The sequence below is a fragment of the Balearica regulorum genome, chromosome 2 (genome assembly GCF_011004875.1).
Source record: "Balearica regulorum gibbericeps isolate bBalReg1 chromosome 2, bBalReg1.pri, whole genome shotgun sequence".
Lineage (NCBI taxonomy): Eukaryota > Metazoa > Chordata > Aves > Gruiformes > Gruidae > Balearica > Balearica regulorum.
Window position 1 is genome coordinate 122,009,884 of NC_046185.1, and position 22,580 is coordinate 122,032,463.

The 22,580-nt window shown below is 43.0% G+C and overlaps 2 protein-coding genes across 7 annotated transcripts in view; both read right to left on the reverse strand.

The window, feature by feature from the left end:
* The window catches only part of NOD1 (nucleotide binding oligomerization domain containing 1), a 30,586-nt gene extending 21,914 nt beyond the window's left edge, over positions 1-8,672 (reverse strand). For all 6 annotated transcript variants that reach the window (XR_012834064.1, XR_012834063.1, XR_012834065.1 and 3 more), the window contains exons 1-2: positions 8,601-8,672; positions 619-957 (exon numbers count right to left, since the gene is read on the reverse strand). Coding sequence is in view for 3 of the 6 variants with exons in the window: in XM_075745697.1 (XP_075601812.1) it covers positions 619-834 (216 nt within the window). In the remaining 3 variants the exon portion in view is untranslated. The remainder of the gene's footprint in view (positions 1-618; positions 958-8,600) is intronic.
* A 543-nt stretch (positions 8,673-9,215) lies between these two features.
* GGCT (gamma-glutamylcyclotransferase) lies at positions 9,216-19,651 on the reverse strand. Its single transcript, XM_075745702.1, has 4 exons — positions 19,464-19,651; positions 15,912-16,057; positions 12,630-12,765; positions 9,216-10,683 (listed from the first exon to the last, which is right to left on the reverse strand). The coding sequence occupies exons 1-4, from the start codon at positions 19,593-19,595 to the stop codon at positions 10,534-10,536; spliced, it is 564 nt and encodes a 187-aa protein (XP_075601817.1). The 5' UTR covers positions 19,596-19,651; the 3' UTR covers positions 9,216-10,533.
* Positions 19,652-22,580: the final 2,929 nt, after the last annotated feature.

Here is a 22,580-nt window from a genome sequence, read left to right on the forward strand (position 1 = left end):
CAGGAGTCTGTTTTAAGTCATGATGCAAAAAGCAACTGTGTACATGTGATAATTTTCTCCTATCGACAGACCAGGAAATAATTTTTGCTACTGATGTCCAAAGATGAATCAAACCCCCAAATGTGCCAGGATATATCAGTTTTCTATGCAAATATTTACAATGTACATAGGTCTTTAAAAAGAAAGGAAGGTGTGCACATGGACAATGCACAATCATTAACTTCTAAAATAATATTTAATTTCTGTCTCTCCTCCTCCAAAGCAGAATGATCTGTCCCACAGCATCCTGAAGTAGATCTTCCTTGCAATATTCTGCACGATAACAAAGGCTCGTGTCTAGCAAGCTATGCTCTAACAGCCAGTGTGGTCACCTCCTTACCAGAGGACAATGCTGCAGTGGTGGAAAGAACAGCAATTATCATTCTGCTAAGCAGTGCCAGCCATGCTGAAATGAGATGTGCTGGAGACACTTGTTCAGAAGGAATGGAGTGGGGAGACTCCAAAATAACAGACTAGAAAAGACATTAGATGTAAAATCACCAGATAAGTCCATAAAACCTGGTGGTAAAATGAAAGTAACAAAAAGCTTACGCTGGCTCATGAAATTAAAAAACGTACCTTGTCTGCTTGAGTTGGAAATTGAACAACAATCTCTGCATCTTCAGTGGAGAAGTAGTCATTTTTAATCAAGTTGTCAATCAAACACTGCGTGTTTCGGATTCTACTGACCAGAAGTTCTCGGTATACCTTCAGCAAAGCAATGAAGGATGGAGGACTTGCTCCTGGAGTTTCTTTCACAGAAATCTCCAAGTTAGGACAAAGTTGGCCTTCCATAGTTGAGATAGCAAGAAGCTGCTCCGCCTAGCCTCATCTTTGACAAATTGTCCATTTGCAGTGAGAAGGCAGCTTGGAGTTAACTTTGGGGAAACAGGCAATCTGTCCTTCACATTAAAAAGCCTGTAAAAAGTAATTGTATAGAACCTCAATTTAAAACCTTATCTTATGCAGATACACCCTTCAATTAGCCATCAAAGACTTCCAACCTCTGTGTAATATCACAGCCAACTTTATTAAGAAAAATTTCTGATTTCTTCCTCAGGTACTTCCATATATTTGTTCAGGTTTTGGAAGAAAATTATCTACCGCAGGCAGTCTCCCCTCTAATACCAGTACTTTACTGTAGCTTGCCTCAAACACCACCACTGGCATCTGCTTTACTAACTGCCTGTTCTTAGTGCATAATTTAATATTTTTTTATTAGCTTTTCATGTTTCAATAGACAAAGCAGGGCATCTGTCCAAACATATCTGGACAAGGAAATAAATGGAATAGAATTATATTTCATAGCAATTAATTTTGTAGGAGGAATTAATTTATAGTAGCAATTTCTCTTTGTTACAACAACAGAACCCGTATAAAGTGTTGTCGATATGAGAACCATCCCTGTAAGCGAGGCCGTGTGAACTCTGAGACAGTTTTAGCTAAACTAGGAAAAAGTGTTTAGCTTCAGGGCACCAGGTTTGAGAGGCAGTAGTGAAACTGTGGGAAAACCACTGATCAGATGTTTTGGTTAAGACAGCCAAGAGTAAAATGATGCTAACAGTGAAAATGCTGCTGTATATTTCAGAGTTAATACACCACTTAGGGGCACAGAGCACTTACACATCTTAAAGCTATTGGTTCAGACAGCATGTAAAACAACAAAAATATCATTGCATTGATTTAATTTGGTTAATCTTATCAAATTTAGGTGAGTAACCATAAAAGTTAAAAATACTGTTTTTCAGAATCTCAAAAATAACATTACAGAAAGGACTGAAATAAATTACGCTAAATATACAAGATCCCATCTCTAGTGATTCACACAAAAAATCTGGACATCTCCTTGAGCAGCAATTGGACAGAATAACTGAAATCACAGACTCTTTCCCCATACGATGAACTAGGCCTGTAAGACAGCATCAAAATTTATATTCATTACTGCAGTGGGCATCCAACCCACCTCCATCTTCATAAAAACAAGAGATTGTACACAATACAGCTTGTAATCAAGATATCAATTTAAAGCCTGTGCAAACATTTAGGCTTAAATACCCGACATCATCCCCTATATGTACACGCAAAGACACAACGTGAGCATTAACTCAGACAGCTATGGGCTCAGAAAACCCTCTCACTGCTGTAAAGATGTTGTTTAGAAACCATACTCTTTAGCATGAATGTTCTCTCCCTGTCTACAAATATATATGCTGTGTATGCCCTTGTTCTCTATACCAGCTCTTGGGAGCTCCTTTTAGATGGCCATTTATTCACATTTTTCTTTACAAGGCGTTTTTTCTTTACAAGGTATAAGGCATTTTTCTTTACAAGGAATCAGGATCAGTATTACTTTTTAAAATTGCAGTTAATATACCATATAGCAGGCATGAAGTTATATTGTAATTACAATTCAGCAACAAGTTCATTTAGGTATGAACCTTGCACATACAATTTCCCATGCAAACAGTTCACAACTGAATCACCTCCATATAGATGATGAGAATTTGCATGATTAACACAAGTTACTGGCACCCTCCAGTAACAGGTAAAACCTATTCTTCCTTCAGCAGGTCAAGAGATATTTGGAAGAATGTTCTTAGATTCTGATTACAGTCATATTAATAAAAACAAAACACAAAGCTCTTCAGCAATTCTGTAAAGGTGCCAGCTCTGCTGCTGCTACAAAATTCTCACAATTTCCCAAGACATTTACAGTGCTGGCAAATTTTCCAAAAGCTCCCCAGCATTCCTCTGACAAGCTATAACTGAGCCCTGCCGGCTCACAGATTCTTCTAGGTGACCTGCTACTGGAACAAACTCATTTCTTTGAGTTTTCCGTACCAGAAGCTGCGGTCTGCACCAGTGTAGCTTCTCCTGCTTGACGCTGGGGAAAGACAGTTTATACTACTGCATTTTAGTGATACTACCTATCTACGCTTCCAACCATGGGGCAAAACAGCTTGGCTCCTCTGATCTCAGGAGACCAATAGGTCCTAACTTACAGTTGCTGATCTGCACAGATGCAGATAACTGCATTAAGAGTTGAACCCTCCAAAGGCTGAGACCAGGCAAATTCTATAAATCCCCAGCACAACTGGTTTTGAATCACAGCCAACTCCAAAACTGCAAAACTCTTTCAACCAAAGGGAATGTAACCAAGTGATCTGACTTTCTTACCACATGAGTAAGTGACTGCATCTACTCAGACAAATCAACCTTTCATTACGCCACTCACATGACCCACCAGATGAAGTGGCTGATTTCTGAGTCACTCAGCTTCCTAGAAGCCACACTGGCACATCTCTTTGTTCAAGAAAGCTCATTCCATAAATGAACTCTACCACGAAGACCAAACAATGTTGAAAACATAATTTACTCTAAAGCTTTTGCAAGCTTTTAGTTAAAGAGATAGAGTCACCTTAAAACACATGCATTAGAAATATTAACCCTTTTCTTTCAAGATACTGCATCTACCTAAGGTTCCTTGCTTGCTTTGGTTATTCTAGGACCACATTATCCTAATGCATTTTCTTTCTTCCTTCTTTGTCAGAAGAACTGAAACAAACATCCAGGAAACCATAATAATGAAGCAATGTGCTGTCATGTGTACAAAACAAACATAATTATTGCATTACTCTTTCAGATCCATCTACAAAGAGGATAAGAAAAGAAAGAAGAAATACAGCAAAAGGACAAGAACATGGAAAATATGGAAAGATCAGAAGGTCTCAGAGATGCCTGCCCTGCATCTGGCTAAGTCCAAGCCAGTACAGAACCTGGTTGCTACTGGGAGGGGTGTGCATACGTATGCTGCAGGAGAGAGCATGTTCCCTTTCACACAGGGTGATCTGCAGGAGAGTGGAGAAACAAGACAGCAATCAAAAAAGAATATAAAGTGAGGTTCAGCATCAGGGGAGAAAAGGAGAAAGAGCAAAAATGCCAAGCAGGGAAGTCATAGCTGGCAATATGAATTCTGTGCATGATGACGTACTCAGTGATATTTTCAGTGGCAGTATTAACTTTAAGGCAAAACCCCCCCACATTACCCAGTATTGGAGAAAACAGTAATTTTCATCAGTGTCTTTTAATAAGAAAAAATGGAAATTTCCACCATCCATAGACTAAGAAACTGCCATATCAGATGAGCAGCTGAACACCTTAAATGGTGCTGGAACAGAAAGACTTCCTGCCACATGTAGTTAAGAGCAAGGCAGGTACCTGCACGTTTTGTAGCAACGTGTATCAGCTATATGAAGAAACTTCAGGTCCTACTCAGACTAAAGTAAACACAAAAATTTTCTACAGTAGCAGTTCTAGGTGCAACAGCACCTAAAAGACTTGATCAACATGAGAAACATGCTTGTTCTCTTGGAGAAACACACTGCCTGTAAGATTCTGATATATTCAATTCTGTTTTGCTAGGACTGGGGTTTTTTGTTGGTTTGTTGTTTGTGGTTTTGTTTTGTGGTTTTTTCTAACCATGATGCCCATGTGTTGACATCATGAGGTCTCCAATTTATCTGCAAGTCCTTCATCTCTTTCTGGAAAGAGTCCCAGCTTCCATAGTGCTTTAACACCAGTCTTTTCAGTGAGGGATCACAAACTTACAAATTACTAAGTCTCTTGTTACAAAGACCTGTTAGTTTCACAATGCTAGGTTACACATCTGCTACGTTTAAAGATAAATGCTCATGCAGCTTATAAATATGCGTTGAAAGCATTTCCTTACTAAAATGCATAGTGTTCTTTGTTCTTGGGCACTCCAGATGCTGGATTCAATTCCAGTGCAATTCTTGTGACTGATGTGGCATAAGTCATGGGGATGCTGTTAGAAAAGACTAAGATATACATTAATGTGAGACACCTCAGTGCATTGGACTGAGGTCTAAGAATACCCACTGTTGAGAGCTAGTGCCTCATTTCTGGAACTGTTCCATTTCTGAAAGAGCTAATGAATAAAATAATTTTTCTGAAAGCCATCTTAAAGCTCTTAGAATCCTTTGTGAAATATCACTAAGTTACAGTAAAGAGAGATGACCTGTTCTAACAGTAACAGCTTGTGAACACATTTATTTAGAGAAAGGAGCATTACCATTGAGGTTTGTACACGGAGAGGTATGTACACAGGGAGAAAGGGAAAGATTTGCAAGCTTGATACAGTAGCTGAAACAGCAGAACACCTAAGGAGGAATGGAGACAGACAAGAGAGATGATACCTGGGCAAAGCAAGAGTCTAGTATGGGGAGACAATGGGAGAGATGCTTATGGGGAAAAGCTTCCTATCTGGGAACAGAATGGAGTTCTTGTTCCTGAGAGGAAAAACAAAAAACAATGATTTACTCAAGAGGCTGCCTATGATGTTGGAGAGGAAATTCAGCAGCTATTTTGAGGACAGCATTTCAGTCAAGTGAAGAAGACAGAAAACAAGACTAACCTTGGCCAAATGAACTGTCAGTGGGGACTGAAGTGATGTGAGAAGCAGCAGCAAGTGTGGCAAGAGATGCATAACATAAGCCTGCATAACTGAGAATAACAAAGAGGAAGCAAGATGGGGATCAGGCCAGGGATAAGGAGGGAAATGAAAAAGGGAAATGAAATTTGTCATAGTAAGAGGTACCGTAAAAGTATCAGTGCTTACAGCAAGGTTTTGTATAATCCATATCAATAAGCTGCAGCGGTGCTGATGGCCTCTGCATGAAGGCACTGGCATTTTTATCTAGTGGTTCTTCTGACTTCCCTCTATTCTCAGCATTGTGCAAGCATATATACATTTATATCTTTCCTGGCCCTGCCCTTCTCACATCCTCTTTTCACTAAGATCTCCTTGCTCTTCTTCTAACAAAACTGCTATGCTTGTTCAACTTCAGTGCTGCAAGTCCTCTGGCAGTGAAGAATAAGATGGTTTATCACAACAAGGTCTTACCAAATGTAAACACTGCAGATAAAGGGGCTGAAGGATCTTAAAGAATAGATAAAAAACCATTTCCGCTTTTGGGTGAACTAGGGAATTCACTCCTCATTGAGCTGGCTGCTCCCAAAAAGACTGCATAGGATGAAGCAGTAAAGGCAATACAAGGAGCAAGTTAATTAGCAACTGTCCCTTAAAGCAGCTGATTTAAGACTGAACTAGAATATTTCTGAAGAGCTGAAAACTCAGTCAATACTAATTCTTATGTAGTCTTGCTACTCTGACAAAAACTGTTCCTCTAAATTGCATGTGAAAAAAAAGTCCTATGCTACATACCCAGCTATCAGCAGCCAGTAGCTGCAATATCTTCAGGATGTTCATAGCACCTAGTAGCCAGTTCTGGCAGGACCAACAGTGAAGAACACACACAAACCTCAGTGCCAGCCTAGGGCTAGCGGAGTCCCTGTTGGCATAGCCGTCTGTCTGTAGTGTTCAACATGCAATTACTGTTCGAGAGGTGGTTGTATGGAAATAGTGCCCATTTTACATGTAAATCTGTGCCCTCTGTGTCTCCAAGTCAGATTTGTTTCCTGAGAAAAGCTATTTTACAGTGCCAGCCACCCCACTGCAGAGTCATTGGTGCAAGAGGAGACCTGGAGACTTTGCTATGCTTTTTCATTAATAACAGTAATCTAGACTCGGTCAGGTCAATCTAAACTCAACTTTTTCCTATCACTGGGAGAGACAGAAAAGAAACTGATTTTCCACATCTTATTTCATGTGTGCCACAGCAGCTAGTCTTTGACTATAACAAATGAATAAGACAGAATGTATTTCCACACAGCAGCTCTCACTGTTAAAAGAACTTCAACTGTTTTACATAGTTCAAGAACAGTAAAAAATGTGTAGAGATTAGAAGCAAACACGCACATATACTGCACAAAAAGTCTGCACATTTTGATGAGAAGCAATGCAATGTATTTCCCAGAGGCACTAAAAAATAGCCTTTTATTTTTATAGTGCAAATGGTGCATTGGTAGAGCTTGTACAGAGTCCCTGTACTGATCTCAAATTATATTCTGTATCTATGAGTTAAAACACACTCATCACACCCCAGTTTACAACCTCTGTGTAACTATCAGCATCGATGCTACATATGTCAATAAATGCCCTGGAAGCCATACATTAACATCACACTAGTGTAAATCCATTACAACTCATGTGATTTTGCATTGCTCTGGGGTCACTGAGATCAGCATCTTTCAGTGATTTTTCCTCCCCTCCTCTCTCTCTTTCTCCTTTGACTGCAGCATAAGCTTTTGTAGCCATCCCTCCTTGTTTGAGGAGCAACAGATATAAAAGAACACAGGAGAAACTATTTCTGCCTCCACCTGGTAAACTGACAAGCTTTTGTTTTAAATGCACAGGTTTTTACAGAAATATTCATCTCCCTCACAGGTTTTGCTGTTACATTTCTTAACAGCTTACTTTTAAAGAAACAGAACTTTACACACAGTGTTTGGATGAATTAACAAGCCTCTGTCAAAAAGATTTTATGTGGCTTCCTGACGACTCCTTTCTGGTGGGAAAAGTTCAATAAATAAGAAGGAACTACTACTAAAAAGCAAAAAAAAAAAAAAAAAAAAAATCTTAAATCAGAGAAATCTCGGGGATTTTTTTTTTAAGAGAGGAGGAGGGGAACGATTTACTGGTATATCTAAAAAAATGGAACTGCTTTTCTACTATTATTTACTATTTTCACATTCTACCTGCAGTGAATTCTACAATTAAAGCTGCAATTGATGGATTCGCATATTCACGGCTCTCCTAATTCCATCTCCAAAGCTTTGTTTCTTTGTTCCCGTCATTAACAGCAAACCGTCAGGTTTACGGTAAGTAAATGGCTAATGGCTTTTTTTCTTTTTTTTTTTTTTTTTTTTTACTGTTTTATCCGTCGCTCACGGGAAAGGCGAGGCGGACTCCACGGCGGGTAAGCGGCGCCTCCCGCCCGGCTACGAGGCGCTCCCTCCCGCCTCCTCCGTCCTTCAGGACCTCGCCACCTTTCCCCAAACGGCCTTCAGGAAAATTACATCACTGGCCAGCATCTGTAACAGTATTTATTCCTGGTAACGTTGCCGTGTTTTGGATGAAGGCTCTGTTTCCCTCGCCGAGGAGCTGCGGGGGAGGCGCTGCTGCCTGTCCCGGCCGGCGGGCTAGCCCCATTCCTCACTCCCTGCCTAACACTGGCTGCCACAGGGCAACCTCCTCCCCGGAGGCGGGGGGGCCCCTGCAGAAGAAACACGAAGAAGTCCCAAAATTTTCAATTCAGGAGCGCTACAAGTTCACCGAGAGGCGGACGCCCCCGGGAGCCGCCGGGGCGCAGCCCTTCCCTTTCCACCTCGCAGCCTTTCACGCAGTAACAGAGAAACTTTGGTTTACAAAAAGCAGCAACTTTTGATTCACACCCTTCAACCCCCTCCCGGCGCCAGCCGCTGCCCCGCTGCCTAACGCCCCCCGTCCCTCCACACCGCCCACCCCTCACGACATGGCGGCCGCCCACACACACACACGCAGCCACCGGTCGCGAGTGGTGAATGAGGCGGGCGGCGGCCCGGCGACCCTCCTCCGCCCCTAGCCCTTCCCCTGTACTCACCACGGCGACTAAGGGACGGAGGCGAGGGGAGGAGCGGGGCGGCGGCCGGCCCACAGGTGCTTCCCTCACCCCCCAGCCCGTCGCGAAGGAGCTCCCGCCCCACACACGGTCTCTCCTCCCCGGCGGGAAGCGGCTCCTCCCCACGCAGGCATGGCCGAAGGCCTCTTCTCCTTCAGAAACACCGCCTTTCGCTCCCCACACTGGCATGGCAGAAGGTTTGCTCACCCGAGAGAGGTATCGGGGGCCCTGCTTCGGGGGAAGGAGGCCTTCCCCCGGCCCTCAGGCTGCTCCCACCCTTTTCCCCAACAGGAGGCATCGAGTGCCTTCTGTCAATTACCGCCAAGGAGGCTGTCAGGAAATTACATTTCCATTTTCCTTCTTGCAAGAGCAAAATACCCATTGAAAAGTTCAAAAGCCTAAAGGAGCATGGTAAGGGTAAAGCAAAAGATGCGCTGATGTTGAGGAGCATGTTCATGCATAGTTTGTCCCTCCATACTGAAATTATATCCATTAAAAAAGTGCAAATAGCCAATGGAAGTTTCAATTACATTTCCACATCACCAGCTTTTGCTTACGTGACACTGATACTCTTGAACCATGCATTGAACAGACGGGAGAGTTTTGGTAATCACAGTTTTATTTACTCAGGTTCAGACTAAACAGTGCTAATACAGAAAGTACCGTGTTTCACTGCAGTCACCATACCCAACTCTGGAAACAGGCATATGACATCAGGACAGCACCTATACATCCCTGGCAGAAGTTTAGAGAAAAATTTTATGCAGAGAAGACATGGTAAGTCTGTTACTTTGTCATTTGTTTATCTAAGCAGTCACACAGTGACACCAATTATATCTTATACCTCTCTGTACATCAAGAGGAAAAAACCCCACTGTACAGAAGATAAGCCAAAGTTTGGTTGTTTGACATCTTCCAGGTTGTTAATTTTTCCTCGTCCCCCACAGACTAACTACAGGGGTTGCCAAGTACCATGAAGATAAGGTTTAGAGTACTTAGAAGAGCTTCCAGTTTTCAGGAGCTTGTCAAAGCTGGGGGGGGGGGCGGTGGGGGGAGACCACACAAATGAAACCATGAAACAAATGCACTAGGACTCACAGGAGACTTCCTGATTTCACTGGGCATGAGACCAAGGTCTAGATAAGCAACAAGCCTCAAAAAGGTAATTTTAAAAACCTTGGAATTACCTGAGTTCTTTAAAATCCGTTGGTTATACCTAACCAGTTCACCTATGATCATTAATAGACATGAAAGGAGGTCATTATGGTTTGAATGAGATCCTTTACTGTTGTCTTCAGGCCCGTGTTGCCTTTTGGACTAATGCTTTAAAATATGGAGATAGTTTAAAAAAATATTACTTTTTCTTCTTTTTAACTATGTAAACAGAAACAGGAACTCCATAGCTTCAGATAGGTCAGGCTTTAAACCATTAAGTGAAGCAGCAGAGGAAAAAGTTTAGCCTTGCTTTGGAGTTCTGAGTCTACTTTGCATCTAAAAAAAAAAAATCTTTTAAATTCTTGATAATTGTCTATACAACATTTAAGAACAAAGGGCCTGATCCTGCAGCCCTTATTCCTCAGAAGGCAATAGATGCCAATACTCACCAAGATCGCCTTTTTCTTTTAAAAAAGCTCAGTAAACAGGAGACAAAGCACAAATTTGCGTGCAGCACTGCATGACAATTACAGAAAGGTAATTTCTAAATCTGCAAAAACTTCAGCATGTGCTCAAGCTATACATATCAAGTGAAGAAGTTACCAATGTCAGTGTGTCTTCAGATTGCAAATTATGTCTAATTGCTTACTGTAGATGCACAGCAAACATTTTTTCTTGACAAATAAAAGAAACTGCTGATCAGCACAGCGAGGACAGCTATCTAAATCAAGGTGAACAGCCAAGCAAGTGCAGAGGTATTCTATGCAGAATTTATTTTCTTTGCTTTAATAGCAGCTTCAATCTCTTCCATGATTTGCACTGGCCCTGCATAGTTATTAGTTTCAATAGCTTCTAATTTTTTCTGATAGTGAGTTGGCAAGCCATTCTGTTTTGCACCCATGCAGATAACCTATAATCAAAAGGGGAAAAAAAAAGGCAAAAAAAAAGCCTTCAATAATAGTCTTAGGAAGGACATAGACCCCTCCAAACATTTACTCATATGGGAAGAGCCACTTAAGGTAACAAGAAAATTAGTCCCAAATAATGCTATTTGTATCTAAAGATAGCCAAAGGCTTCTGGAAGACCACTAAAGACCTTAACAGTGTCAACAAAATTACTTTGACAAGGCTTGTAACTACCAAGGTATACCCCTAAGATTCTGAAATGTTACTAATGTGCACAAGACTGTACAATTAAGCTGTTATTCAGTTATTCCATTCTTTCTTCCAGTGAGGAAGAGAACTACTTTTTATGCTTTCAGCCTTAGTATCACATCACATCATTTATTATTGAAGTTACTTTTAAAACTAAGCTCTTCAAATGCAAAGCACAACAGTGAGTACCTAGACAGGTTATAGGAGTAACAGAAACAAATAGCTTAGTGAAAAGGCACTGATTCCTTAGAGTTTGTTACTGCAGCTTTCCTTCTACATACAAAATAAACTTAAGTATTGGTGCAAGATGAAGTGACAGTGAGAGGAAAGGAGGCTGTAGGAGCCAAGGCTTGGAAGAGACACCAGCAAGCTCCCATATAGAAATGAATAGATAAATACACAGATTTTAAAAGCTGACACTATTGTAAATATTCTTTAATGCATTCAACAGCCAGGAAATTCAAGGATGAGGTGTCTAGAAAGGATAACTTTGCCACAAAGAGTACACAACTGTAGATGAATGTAGATCACTGTGTGCTGATGCAGTCACCTATACTGAATTTTTAGCCCCCTTGCCTGGTTAACTTAAGTAAAAGCTGGGGGCAGTGGGGAAGGAGAGAATTGACCCTGGCAACAGCAGGAGGGACTGTTTAGCTAGATAAAAGTTGCCAATATTGGAGGTCTGCTCTTACAGTGTACTAGTGAGAGCTGACACACAGCAGCAGACTGTGTATTAACTCCCTGAAAAGCCCTAAAGATCTGTCTTGACAGGAAACGGGTTGGCAGGGAGGAGGTTTGTGAAGTAGCAGAGCCGGCTTTCTAAGCAACCTTTCTCTTCAGAAGTCCTGCAGCAGCTCACCTTAGGTATGCTCCTGGAAGCTGATTCATAGGAACAAGTTCCTCAGTTAAGAAAAGGCACCACACTTGGGATTTAACAAGCTCAAGCCCTGTTTCTTTGCTTTCAGTAGAAAAAGTCAACGCGTTACAGTGATGGTTATCTGCAATTGCTAATAACTGCACAATTCCAGACATGCAGTCATGCCACCCGAGGCTAGGCCCGCATCAGATCTCACAAGCTAAGCAGGTCAAGCCTGCTGCGTGACTGAATCATGTGTCTTTATAGAGTCACTGTGTTGCAGAACAGTGTTGAAACACTTCTGCCTCACCAGCCACTAAGTGGGAGCCCTGCAGTGCACTGCAATGTTGCTGGAAGTCCTGTAATATACTGATGATGCATCTGGTAAAAGGAGGCAGGTGTGCTCCTGTATTAAATGATAGTAAGATACTTCATAAGACAATAGGGATAATCCATGTCCTTGAGACTACAGTGCTGTGTTCTCCCCACAGAAGCTTCCCTCTGTCCTTTTAGTGGAGTACATTAATTTTTCAAACAGACTTGCTGCATATATGTAAACAACATCCTTCAGATATCCTTGTGTCAGTCATAACTAATTCACAAGTTAAACAGAGGCTTCACATAAGGCATAACTAAACCAAAAAATAAACCTGATTTAGTAGGCCTGTAAGAGCTCGCAATCTTCTGCGAGCATCATTACACTATTACATTGCACAAGGATTAAGTTATACCTTTAGAGTTACTCATGCCTTCCATCCACTGTAAATAAAGTACTTATTAAATAGGACAGAAGTACTGCATTATAGATTTCTGTTCATTCTCTCCAGAATTACAGCAACACCAACCTTTTTATATTGAGGAGAAGGGGGACCACAGACATAGTCCTTCATCTGGTAGCTTCGACAGGTCAGTACCTTTCCTGCTTGAGTGTGGACATCAACTTCTATCGGGACATAAATGCCATCTTCAACTCCCTCTTGCCTGTAAAGGACATGTATTCCTTTCATGCCAAATAACTGATGTATCTTTCAATCAAACTGCAATTAAACATATGCATTTATTCTAACAGAATTCAAGGCAGGACACTGGTCTGCGCTGTTAATAGACTTAAGGAAAAACAAACAAAGCAAAACATATTCCAGTACTTTTTGTAGAAACTTGTTTCATATCCAAAAATAAGTTTCTAGAGAAGCAGCAGCATTCACTTGTATCATTTCAGCTCTGTAAGAAATATGACTGATGGTTAACTTAAAGTTAGAGAGAGAATACTCCTTGTGAATTAATTACTGTGCAAGTCTGGTAATCTACAAGAGAAACACAACCAAGATTATCAGAATTAATGAGCCAGGCACATATCATTCACTACCTTCCACTCACACAATGAAACAATTGCAAAGTTTTATCTTGCCCATTATGTTACATTTGGGTAAGGGGAAACAACTCTTGCAATGCACATTCCAACAAATAACCCAAGACACCCTTTAATTTGCACAAGACTTAGACAGCAACAATGAGCTAGATCAGGGCAAAAACCATTTTATTGTTTTTTTTAATTAGCAAAACCACGCTGTCTTAGGAAAACAAAACCAAACTCAAAAACAAGGCTACTTGTTGTCTTTAACCATTAGCATTTAGCCGCCAGAAACAGTCTTGAGGAAATTCTGAGAAGTAAATGAGACACTTAAGCAATGCAAGACAGACTTTATAGCACAGTTAACTTTAGATATGAGTGATAACACGGGTTTTAATGCTGCTCATCAAAATACTATTTTGACAACTTATTTTTCTTTCAAAGACTTAATACCATTTCAAGTTATTTAATGTACATAACACAGGCCACGTTATGTGACTAACTAGGTTGTGCAAGTAGAGACTGGAAGCTAACTGCAGATTCAAGGCCAACAGACTGCAAAATAAGTCAGATGGGTGCAGGAAAGCAAGGAAAGTGTTACAGTGAAGTAACATCCACTGCTAAGATATATGAGGAAAAGTCATGATTTAGTCTGTAACTTACAGATTTGTAAGGTACAGAGGACAAAAAAAAAATCTGACCATGAGACAGCACCAAAACGCATTTGAAGCCCAAAAGTTCAGCCATCTAAGGAAAAGATTCCCCTCCCATATTTGTTTTCTGTATATTAGATTGTTTACCAGTATTTCAACTAACGACACACAGCATCAATTACACATTCCCTCCTCTGCTTCTGGATAACGAAGCACAGATTTCTTTCTTCAGACTGGGGGGAAAAAGGTATGGGTGGGGAAAGAGTGAAACATTTTTTTTCTTGATACATGGAAATTTCAGGAAATAACTTGGTTGAGAATTTACAAATATATCTGCTTGCGCACAGCCAAAGAATCCCAAGACCTTCAGCAGGAACACATGCAAGCTCTTTAGAATTGGTTAAGAACAGTCCTTAGAAGAACACTATCAACTATCGTTATAAAAGCCAAGAACACATCCTGTTTCCTTCCACGTCCAGTCCACCTTCACAGCATCAATGAGGCAGCTGGGGAAAAAGCAATCTTTAATGCTAGTGTCTGTCCCACGGTTTTGGGTGATGATATAGCACTCAAATCTCTAGCATCTTAGCCAGCATTAAAGTTTATCCTGTCAAACAAATGCCAGGGATCTGCAATTCTACAGTACCTAAAGAACATTTCTAGAAGTTAAAATACAAAATGCTGTCCCCGTAGGAGGAACTCAGTGTTACTATCAAAGCAGATGCAGCCAGACAGCATCTTTATGCTTCTGAAGTTTACACTTTAGGAAAGCATGATAAATCAGGAGATTTCAGTAAAGGTCAACAGAAAAGGGACCAGGAATTAAGTGCTAGTGTAAGCAACAGAGGGGGAACTCAGGAGATCACAAAGCAGGGACCTGTGAAGCTCTCCCCAACCAGAAGCGTACCAGCTAGATGCCATCCTGCTTGGGACTAACACTCCCAACCAGGACTTGAGAGTGCTGAGAGTGCTCATTTCCACAATGTGCTAACAGAACTCAGGCAACAGTTTCTGTTGTATTTCAGGTTCACTGTAGGCAATGAAAAGCAAGTTGGAACTTCGGGTTTCATGGCCAAGGTTTAAGGACGTGTCTACACAACACAGTGCAACTATAACCAAAATTGCAACACCACCAGAGGCAGGAGAACTGTATTAATGTAACACTTTCAATGGGTTTAATATGCCCTGCTTCCTTAGCCTCACTAGCCCAGATTTCTACTGGAATTGACAGTGATGAACTGCTCTGAACAAACGATCCTTGTGTACCAGAATCACTATGCTGTGCAGGCACATCCCGAAAGCTGCCATAAACACACGACACCAGCCAAAGTTTTGGAGATTAAGTTTTAAGTCCTGCCTTAGACCCTGCAAGAAGTTATGCTACTCTGATTTGTTTAACCAGGTGGTCTTCCAGACTTCAGCCTGGGAACAACTTGCTCAGGTTGCCTTAAACTTGTCTGAATTATCAGGCAGAGGCAGAACATTTTCCGCCATGTGTTGTAATGGTGCAGGCAGCCTCTCCCATTCAAAGGGGAAGAAACCCTCCCCAGCTCCTACTTGAATCTACCTCAAGTTCACAAGAGTCTGAATCCTTAGAAGACAAGCAAAATCACTTCCTCAAAAGCTCCCTTTGCCTGTATTAAGATTTGCTGCTTTTCTGCAAGTCTTGTCCTCATCCCTTCCTTTTCCACTACAGTTGGAGTCTACCGATGTATAGAGACAAAAATTGATGTCAGTCTCAAAGGAAAGTTTCTGTAAAGCAATGGGAAAAGTGTCACAGGACAAATACAGAGTTTAAGAGTAATTTAAGGGACAGGACATTGTGAGGACAGGGATTCAAAAAAAAAAAAAAAAGGAGCCTGACCAATATATCAGCTCCAAATCAAGGTCCACACCTTATTAAAATACCCCCAAGTAGCTTTAGCTTGAAAACAAAGCCATTTTAATCACAAATATGTTAGAAGTCAATACATGCACTGTGAAGTGAAATTCACCTATTAAAATCCAAAGCATATTCTTGATTCCAACACCAAAGCTTCCACATAGCTCTTTACCAAAAATTAACTACTACTTTTCAATTGCTCTCTAAAATAGTAGAAGACAGCAAAAGTTAAGTCACCTACTTATCCAGTGAACTTAAATTGCTAGCGTTCATTTTCCACACTATTCCCCATACTTCGTCTCCAGGGCTCTGAACAATGGTAGCTGTACCTCCATGCCAGACAGAACTTGTCCTGCCTTGATGATGGCCAAACTCGAGCTTAAAATCCTGCAAACAAAACCAATGCAGAGAATCAATTTCCATTTACAATAAGGGCTGTTGGGTATTCTTGACATGAAAGAGGCAGCTAAAGGAGAGTCAGTTGGAGCCACAGAAGGAAGAACAGACAGGCAGGATCCGATCCAGCTCCCATCTCACAAGGGGCTGTAGTCAGCCTTTTCCACCTCCCCGTAAGAAACGGCAGCCTTGGGACAAAGGGAAGAGAGGTCTGGCAGAGAGCACTACTGATAAAAGTCTTGGCCTGCGGAGACGTGGATCAACATCCAAACCTCATAGTAGTCTGACCTGAAGAGCTTACAGTTTCTAGCAGTGAGAAGAAAGTCGAGGTAGCCCCTTTTTCAAGAGTAGCACACATACCCAATTCTGCCATAAATACAGCAGTGCTGAGGAAATGCCAGCATGACTTTTGTCCAAGTTGGCAGTGACAGGATTGCTGATGTGCTTCCCGTTAGACAATTTGAAGGGCCCTTGGCTGAGGTGTACTATGAAGGAGGGAACTGACTACTGCCACCTTCTCGTTCCTCACAAGGCATGCCTACCTGGTGCCTGTTCTTTTTGCAGCTTTTGGTGTTGTTATAAGACTTAAATGCTACCATACAGAGTCCAGGAAAACAGTAAGGGTAAAGATGCCTACAAGATCGTGAGCTTTGGGTCTCGACCTCATGCATGAATACAACTGCCCAATTATAAAAGACCATCCTGTATATTTTCCAGTGTTTTGTGCCATCTCATCACTCAACTGGAACATTCCTGGGTATTTTTAAGCCAAGGTATACGTCTCCTTGAGTGAGCTTAGTCAGATTTTTGCAAGTTGAAACATTCTTTTAGAAATTGAGTATCTCTTTCTTACACGTAATATCAAATATTACTATATAGGCAAAAGAGAATAACATTTTCTTGCATTTTTCCAGTGTAATTTCCCACCTGACTCCATACACTCAGTTTCTTCTCCTACTTGTTAACCAATTGGTGGATCTCTCCCTAGCAGCAGAGAAGGGAAAGAAAAAAACCAGAACAACTTTAAGGAAGACTACCTGCTTAACCACAACAACAAAATTAAAACCCAAATCTATACAACCCCACAGCTTTGCTTGTTTCTCATCATAACCCTGCTTAAGCTACAAGATAATTTTGATTTGAAATATATGCATGTACATATTAATATTCACTTTCTGAGACACATTACCTCCTTGTAATATGTCCTAACAGGTATGGGGAAAAGGCTGCAAAAGTTGAGCTGTTGGAGGCTTACACACAGAAGAACAGCACTGATCAAAACACTAATCTATTTTTTTTTGTGTGTGTGTAAAGTGATATCCAGGAGCATGGTAAAGCCATACTGTTTACTCCATCAATAGAGTCATCTTTCTTCCCCATAAAATGTCCCCCATTAAACTAATTCCACTAGAAAAAAGTTTCCTTATACCCACTGGTCATCGATCATTTGACAAGCTGCTGCAAAGCAGCTTCGCAATGTTTGGATTACTGTGCGAGGAAGACTCTGGACTAGATGCTGTAGACAGGCAAGCCCGAGTAATTTGCACACAAGTAAATAATCCAGTCAAGCCACAGACTGAAGTTATAGATGTCAACAAGTGCTTGCAGGGCAGCCTCAAGGAAATACTCCGATACAGCCAAGTACGCTCACAGCGACCTAGTTTAAAAAAAAAAAAAAAAAGCACACCAACTTATATTTTCTTGGACCTGCCCCACACTGAATACCTGCAAGGAGGTGTATGAAATAGATACCACCCAAGAAGCACAACGGAGACTGTACAGAAATAACGTGGTTGGCTCCGGTTCTGGAAATGGGAAACCCTACATTAGGGCACATGGGCAACTGCAGCAGGCACTGCAAGGAAGAGGGAACAAACAGATATGTTGTCGGGTCATGAGCTTGGTCTTTGGCCCTTCTTATAAGTACCAGTGTGACACCCTTTCTATGCTTATTACACATCCCATTTCTTAACAGCTCTTGATGGAGGATTAGCAAAGCTTTAAAAAGTAAAAACAGAGGGAAGTGAATTTAATATTCTAGTTTAGTATCCAAAGTACTCTGTTTACAGGCTATTTTTCCTTTTTTTTTTTTTTAAAGGTAATGTGGTACTACCATAAAGCAATTAACAGAAATCAGCTCCAACCTTCATGTGTTTCCTCACTCCCAAGTATCAGTGACTTTCCAGCTTGAAGCAAGGGAGCGAAGCCACCCGGTGCTAGCAGGGAGCACAGCAATTGCTCAAAGGCCAGCTAGAAAAGCCAGCGCCTGACTGCCAGCTCCAAACAGCCAACCCGCAGCGTGGCAAGAGAAACTTACTGTGTAACCCGAAAATCTACCTGAAACCCAAAAGGGGAGCTGAAGCGTGGGTCTTTCTTTTATTCAAAGGTAAGTGCACAACACTACTGCTTTCCTCCTCACCTCCAAGGTCTGATCCTGCAAGGTGTCGGGCTCTCGGCACGTTCAGCTCCTCAGTGGTATCTGCAAGCCCCTCACACTTTACAGGAGCAGGCCTAGTTGCCAGATTGATAGTCCCAAGAGACACCAAGTATCCAACTATAGAGACTTTATTAATTACAAGTTTTTGGAACTTCTTCATACATTCTAGTGCAGAACGTTTCACGCCAGTTACCCCAAGAGAACCTTCAAGTCCACCTTAAGTGGTATCAATCAATGCTCTGCTCCTCCAAGGCTCCTTCCAGTTGTACAGATCTGTACATCAACAGCTTAATGACCATGAGCTCGTATTTCCAAGTCTACATTAAAGCCAAGCTGCTATACTAACATTGGATGACCCCAGGCCAGAGCAGAACTCCCAGGCTTTGGAAGGCCTCAGCTGCAGTTGTGCAGTACTGGGTGAAAGCCTGCACCCCACCTGATGCACAGCACCGGGAGGGCTCCCCGCTTGTAACCAGCGTGGCAGAGGGGAAGGAGGAATTTTGATTTCCTTAACGAAGCATTATCCTTTTAAAACTGCCAGAAACTTGTCCCATAAGCCCAGCCGAGCACCTGCTACTTACACTTCCAGGTTCGTAACTCTACACGTGGGGCCTCGGCAGGCAGCCTTACGCACTAAGTCCAGTAAGACAGAACCCACAGACCTGGGGCCAACACAAACGCCTCTGGGGCTGAGGGCATCCCAGACAGCAGGCCCTGAGCGCCAGCAGCCCGAAGCGTCACGGCACACTCCGCGACGCTAAGGGTGACGGGATCCCCCCCCAAACCGTGCTACCGCCGCCCCTGTTACCGGTAGGAGGGATCGGCCGGCCTGCAGCACGGGACCCCAGGCAGCAGGGACAGACCTACAGGCGGATCCACCAGGGCAAGCGGACCTCCACAGCCCCCCGCTTCCCACCTGCGGCGCCGCCCCGCCGCTGCCTCCCCTCCCCCCGCACGCACCTGCAGGCGTGCCACGGCGCAGAGCGCCGCCGAGGGGTTGCTCAGCAGCAGCCGCTCCCGCAGCAGATTGCTGCCGTACGCGTAGTAGAGGAAGCAGCCGCCCCCCCGCTCCGTTCCGCCACCCGGCTCCATCAGCCCGCACCCAGCCCGGGATGGCGCCGCCGCGCCGCCGCTTTAACCGCCCCCCCCTCCCGCCGGCGGCTGCCTGGGCGGGACCGTCGCGCGGAGCCGCCCGCCATTGGCGGGTCACCTGTGCGCCACGCCCCTCGTCGCTACTTCCGCCGCCACGTGAGAGCTGTGGTGTAGTGGCGGTGTGACGTAGCAGTGGTGGGGAGTGTTTTTTGGTGTACGTCACGCGGGCGCCCTGTGGGAGAGTGGCGTAAGCAAGGTGCATTCCTCTCGTCACCTCGCCGGGAACAGGGAACCGTATGACGCGCAGCGCGTGTTTTCAAGGCCGCGTTTGCCATGGCGGGGAGCGGGAGCCGGAGCCGTGCACGTTTCAGTGCATCAGCCGCTTCCTTTGGGGCATCTTCTGTGAGGAGGAACACACCGTCAGGGAGCAGAGCCTGCAGCCCCGTGTATCAAAGTGGGGAGGGTTAGAGTCCCCCTGATAAATTCAAGCCGATGTGTTTTGCTTGTGAGCATCCGGGCCACCTCCAGGAGAAATGCAAACAGTGACAAATTGTAAATGTATTCAGTGAGAAGTAAAATAGTGCAACTTTTACCAGCTGGGAGTGTTCAGAGTAAACTGGGGATATACAAAAGGCGAGAAGGTGCTGGTGTGCGGGCAGGCAGAACTGCAGGCTCAGGCACAGAGGCAGTTCCTCTCCTTCCCTGACATAAGCAATGCTCGAATGAGATGGCAGGAGGCCTTATCACTAGCTACCCCTAAGCATAAGCTGGTGAAGCAATATATTGATACATACATGTATAATACAGCAAAACAAGCCATGGAAGGCTGTAATTAATAATAGCATAACAATTAATGTGAGGCACCATTCATTAATGCTGTTACAGTAGCTCTTGGCCCACATCGGCTTCCTGAGCAGAGGCAGCTCGTGCAGGACTCGGCACAGGATCCCTTGCGGCACAGCGCCCGGTCTCTGGGCACATCCTCAGCCGTGCAATACAGAGCGGGAGAGTTGAAGCAGCTCCTTCTTTACTGACATGTGCAGCGCTCCATTTGAATCCCGGCTTTAGTTTTCCCAACGCAAGTGTGGGTAAATTCAGATTCATCATAAAACACACGGAGTGATAAATATGGTTCTGATCTTTCACAACTAATAGTTTTCTATTTTTAGAGGGTTTTTTTTTTTCTTACATAGGAATAAATATTTTAGGGCGAGGGGAAACTATCGTGTTCACTTGCTATGCGGGTCCTAGCAAGGCTTCTTCGCTCCTTACAACAACTAGTAGCTGAAAATCTTCTGGTATATAGTTTTAGTCCCCTTTCCCTAAGGAAATGTGAAAGCGAGAGGTGTCAAAGATAACTAAGTCCCTGCTGCTTTCAAGAAAACCGGCAGAGATGGCAGTGAGAGGGTGGGGATCCCAAGGGAGAGGCTTCTGGAGGGCCCCCTAAAGCCCCAGGGACTAGGCTTGCCGGAGGGCGGGTTTTCCAGGCGTGGATGTGTGCTGCACTACCTGTTTGGCTTTGCTGTGAGCTGTCCTTTGTGAGCTGATGTGGACATTTCTTTCTAAGCAGAAAAATCTTGCATAGGAATTGTAATGAAGCATGTAGCAATTGTTACTTTTTAATCTCAAAATTATCTTCTAACAGTATTTAAATTATTGCAACTTTGGACATCCTGCACAATTTCTCAAAACTCAGCGTTTCAACAACAATTTTGATGCTTTTTCATTCAAAAAGCATGTATATTTTGAATGAGAAGAAACAGTTTTCTCCTAAAACTTGTGTTCCTTTTCATGCTATTCAATTTGAGAGTTAAGCGTTGCAAAGTCAGATGATTGAAAAATGAGGAGATCGAGTCCGTGATCTCATGGCTGGGTTTGTGCACATGAAAGCCTTCATTAGCAAAAGCAGTCAGCAAAATTACAGTCAAATTTATGGAAGGAGAGTCAGTTTGCAATTCTAAGTATTTAATCACTCAAAAAGGCATTTTTTAATTAAAATCTGTTGAGGTTTCCATTTTTTTGTAGTCTGTGATGAGTACCAAGCCTGTTCTACGATCAAGGAGCAGTAGCCAGTATTTCCAGGAGCATGGTTTTGGTGTGCATGGTATAAGTTGGCCTTGCCTATTCTAGATATAGCATGACGCTAATTCAAATCCTATTGAGGTAAACCCTAGATTTATGGTGTTTAGCTTAATTTTTAATTGAACTAAGTCAATCAATTTGCACTTCTGAAGCCCATTTCTTTCCCAGCACATCTGGCAGCAATTGAGAAACAGCACATTGAGCCTCTCAACTATTCACAAGGGTGATAGATGTGAGAGTTGGACTGGAAGGGCCGACACTGCCGGTGTGGGTCAGTGTCACAGTAAGCTTTGGCTTTAAACTGTCTGGAAAATATAAACCTCTACTCCCTTCAGCGTTTATTAAGCTTTTTTTATTAAAGCGTTTATTATTGAAACTATAATTGATAGAGTACCCAAATGTGCACTGCTCTGAGCCAGTAGGCAGTGAGATGGCAAATGTCCACTGCAGAGCACTGAGCAGCTCATAGAAATGAGGCCTCCTGAGTCTGCAGAGCATGCAAACCATACTTTAAAAAGGGAATGTTAACTCTGAATCCTACTGTCAGAAAAACTAGGTTTTCATTGCTAATCCAAAGATGCAAAGGCCAGTGTTCATGCTTATTAGGAATCAGCCTCTAAATTGCCTGCATCTTCTCACCATAGCACTGTGAGGTGGCACAGCTTAGATTGCTCTTTGTTTTCATACTCTCAGGCCTGAGATGGCAGAAGAATACTTCTGCTGTGAGCCAAAAACAGGGACAGAAAGCCGTGGGGAGGCCTGCTGAGGCACGCTGCAGGTATGACCCTTGGAGAAGCCCCAGCCTGGATCTCCCTTGTGCCAGCAGCGGCAGTGTGGCCAGTCTGATGGTGAGACAGCACAGGAAGAAAGTGAATTGGTCTGGAGGGAAAGCTTTGGAAGCCT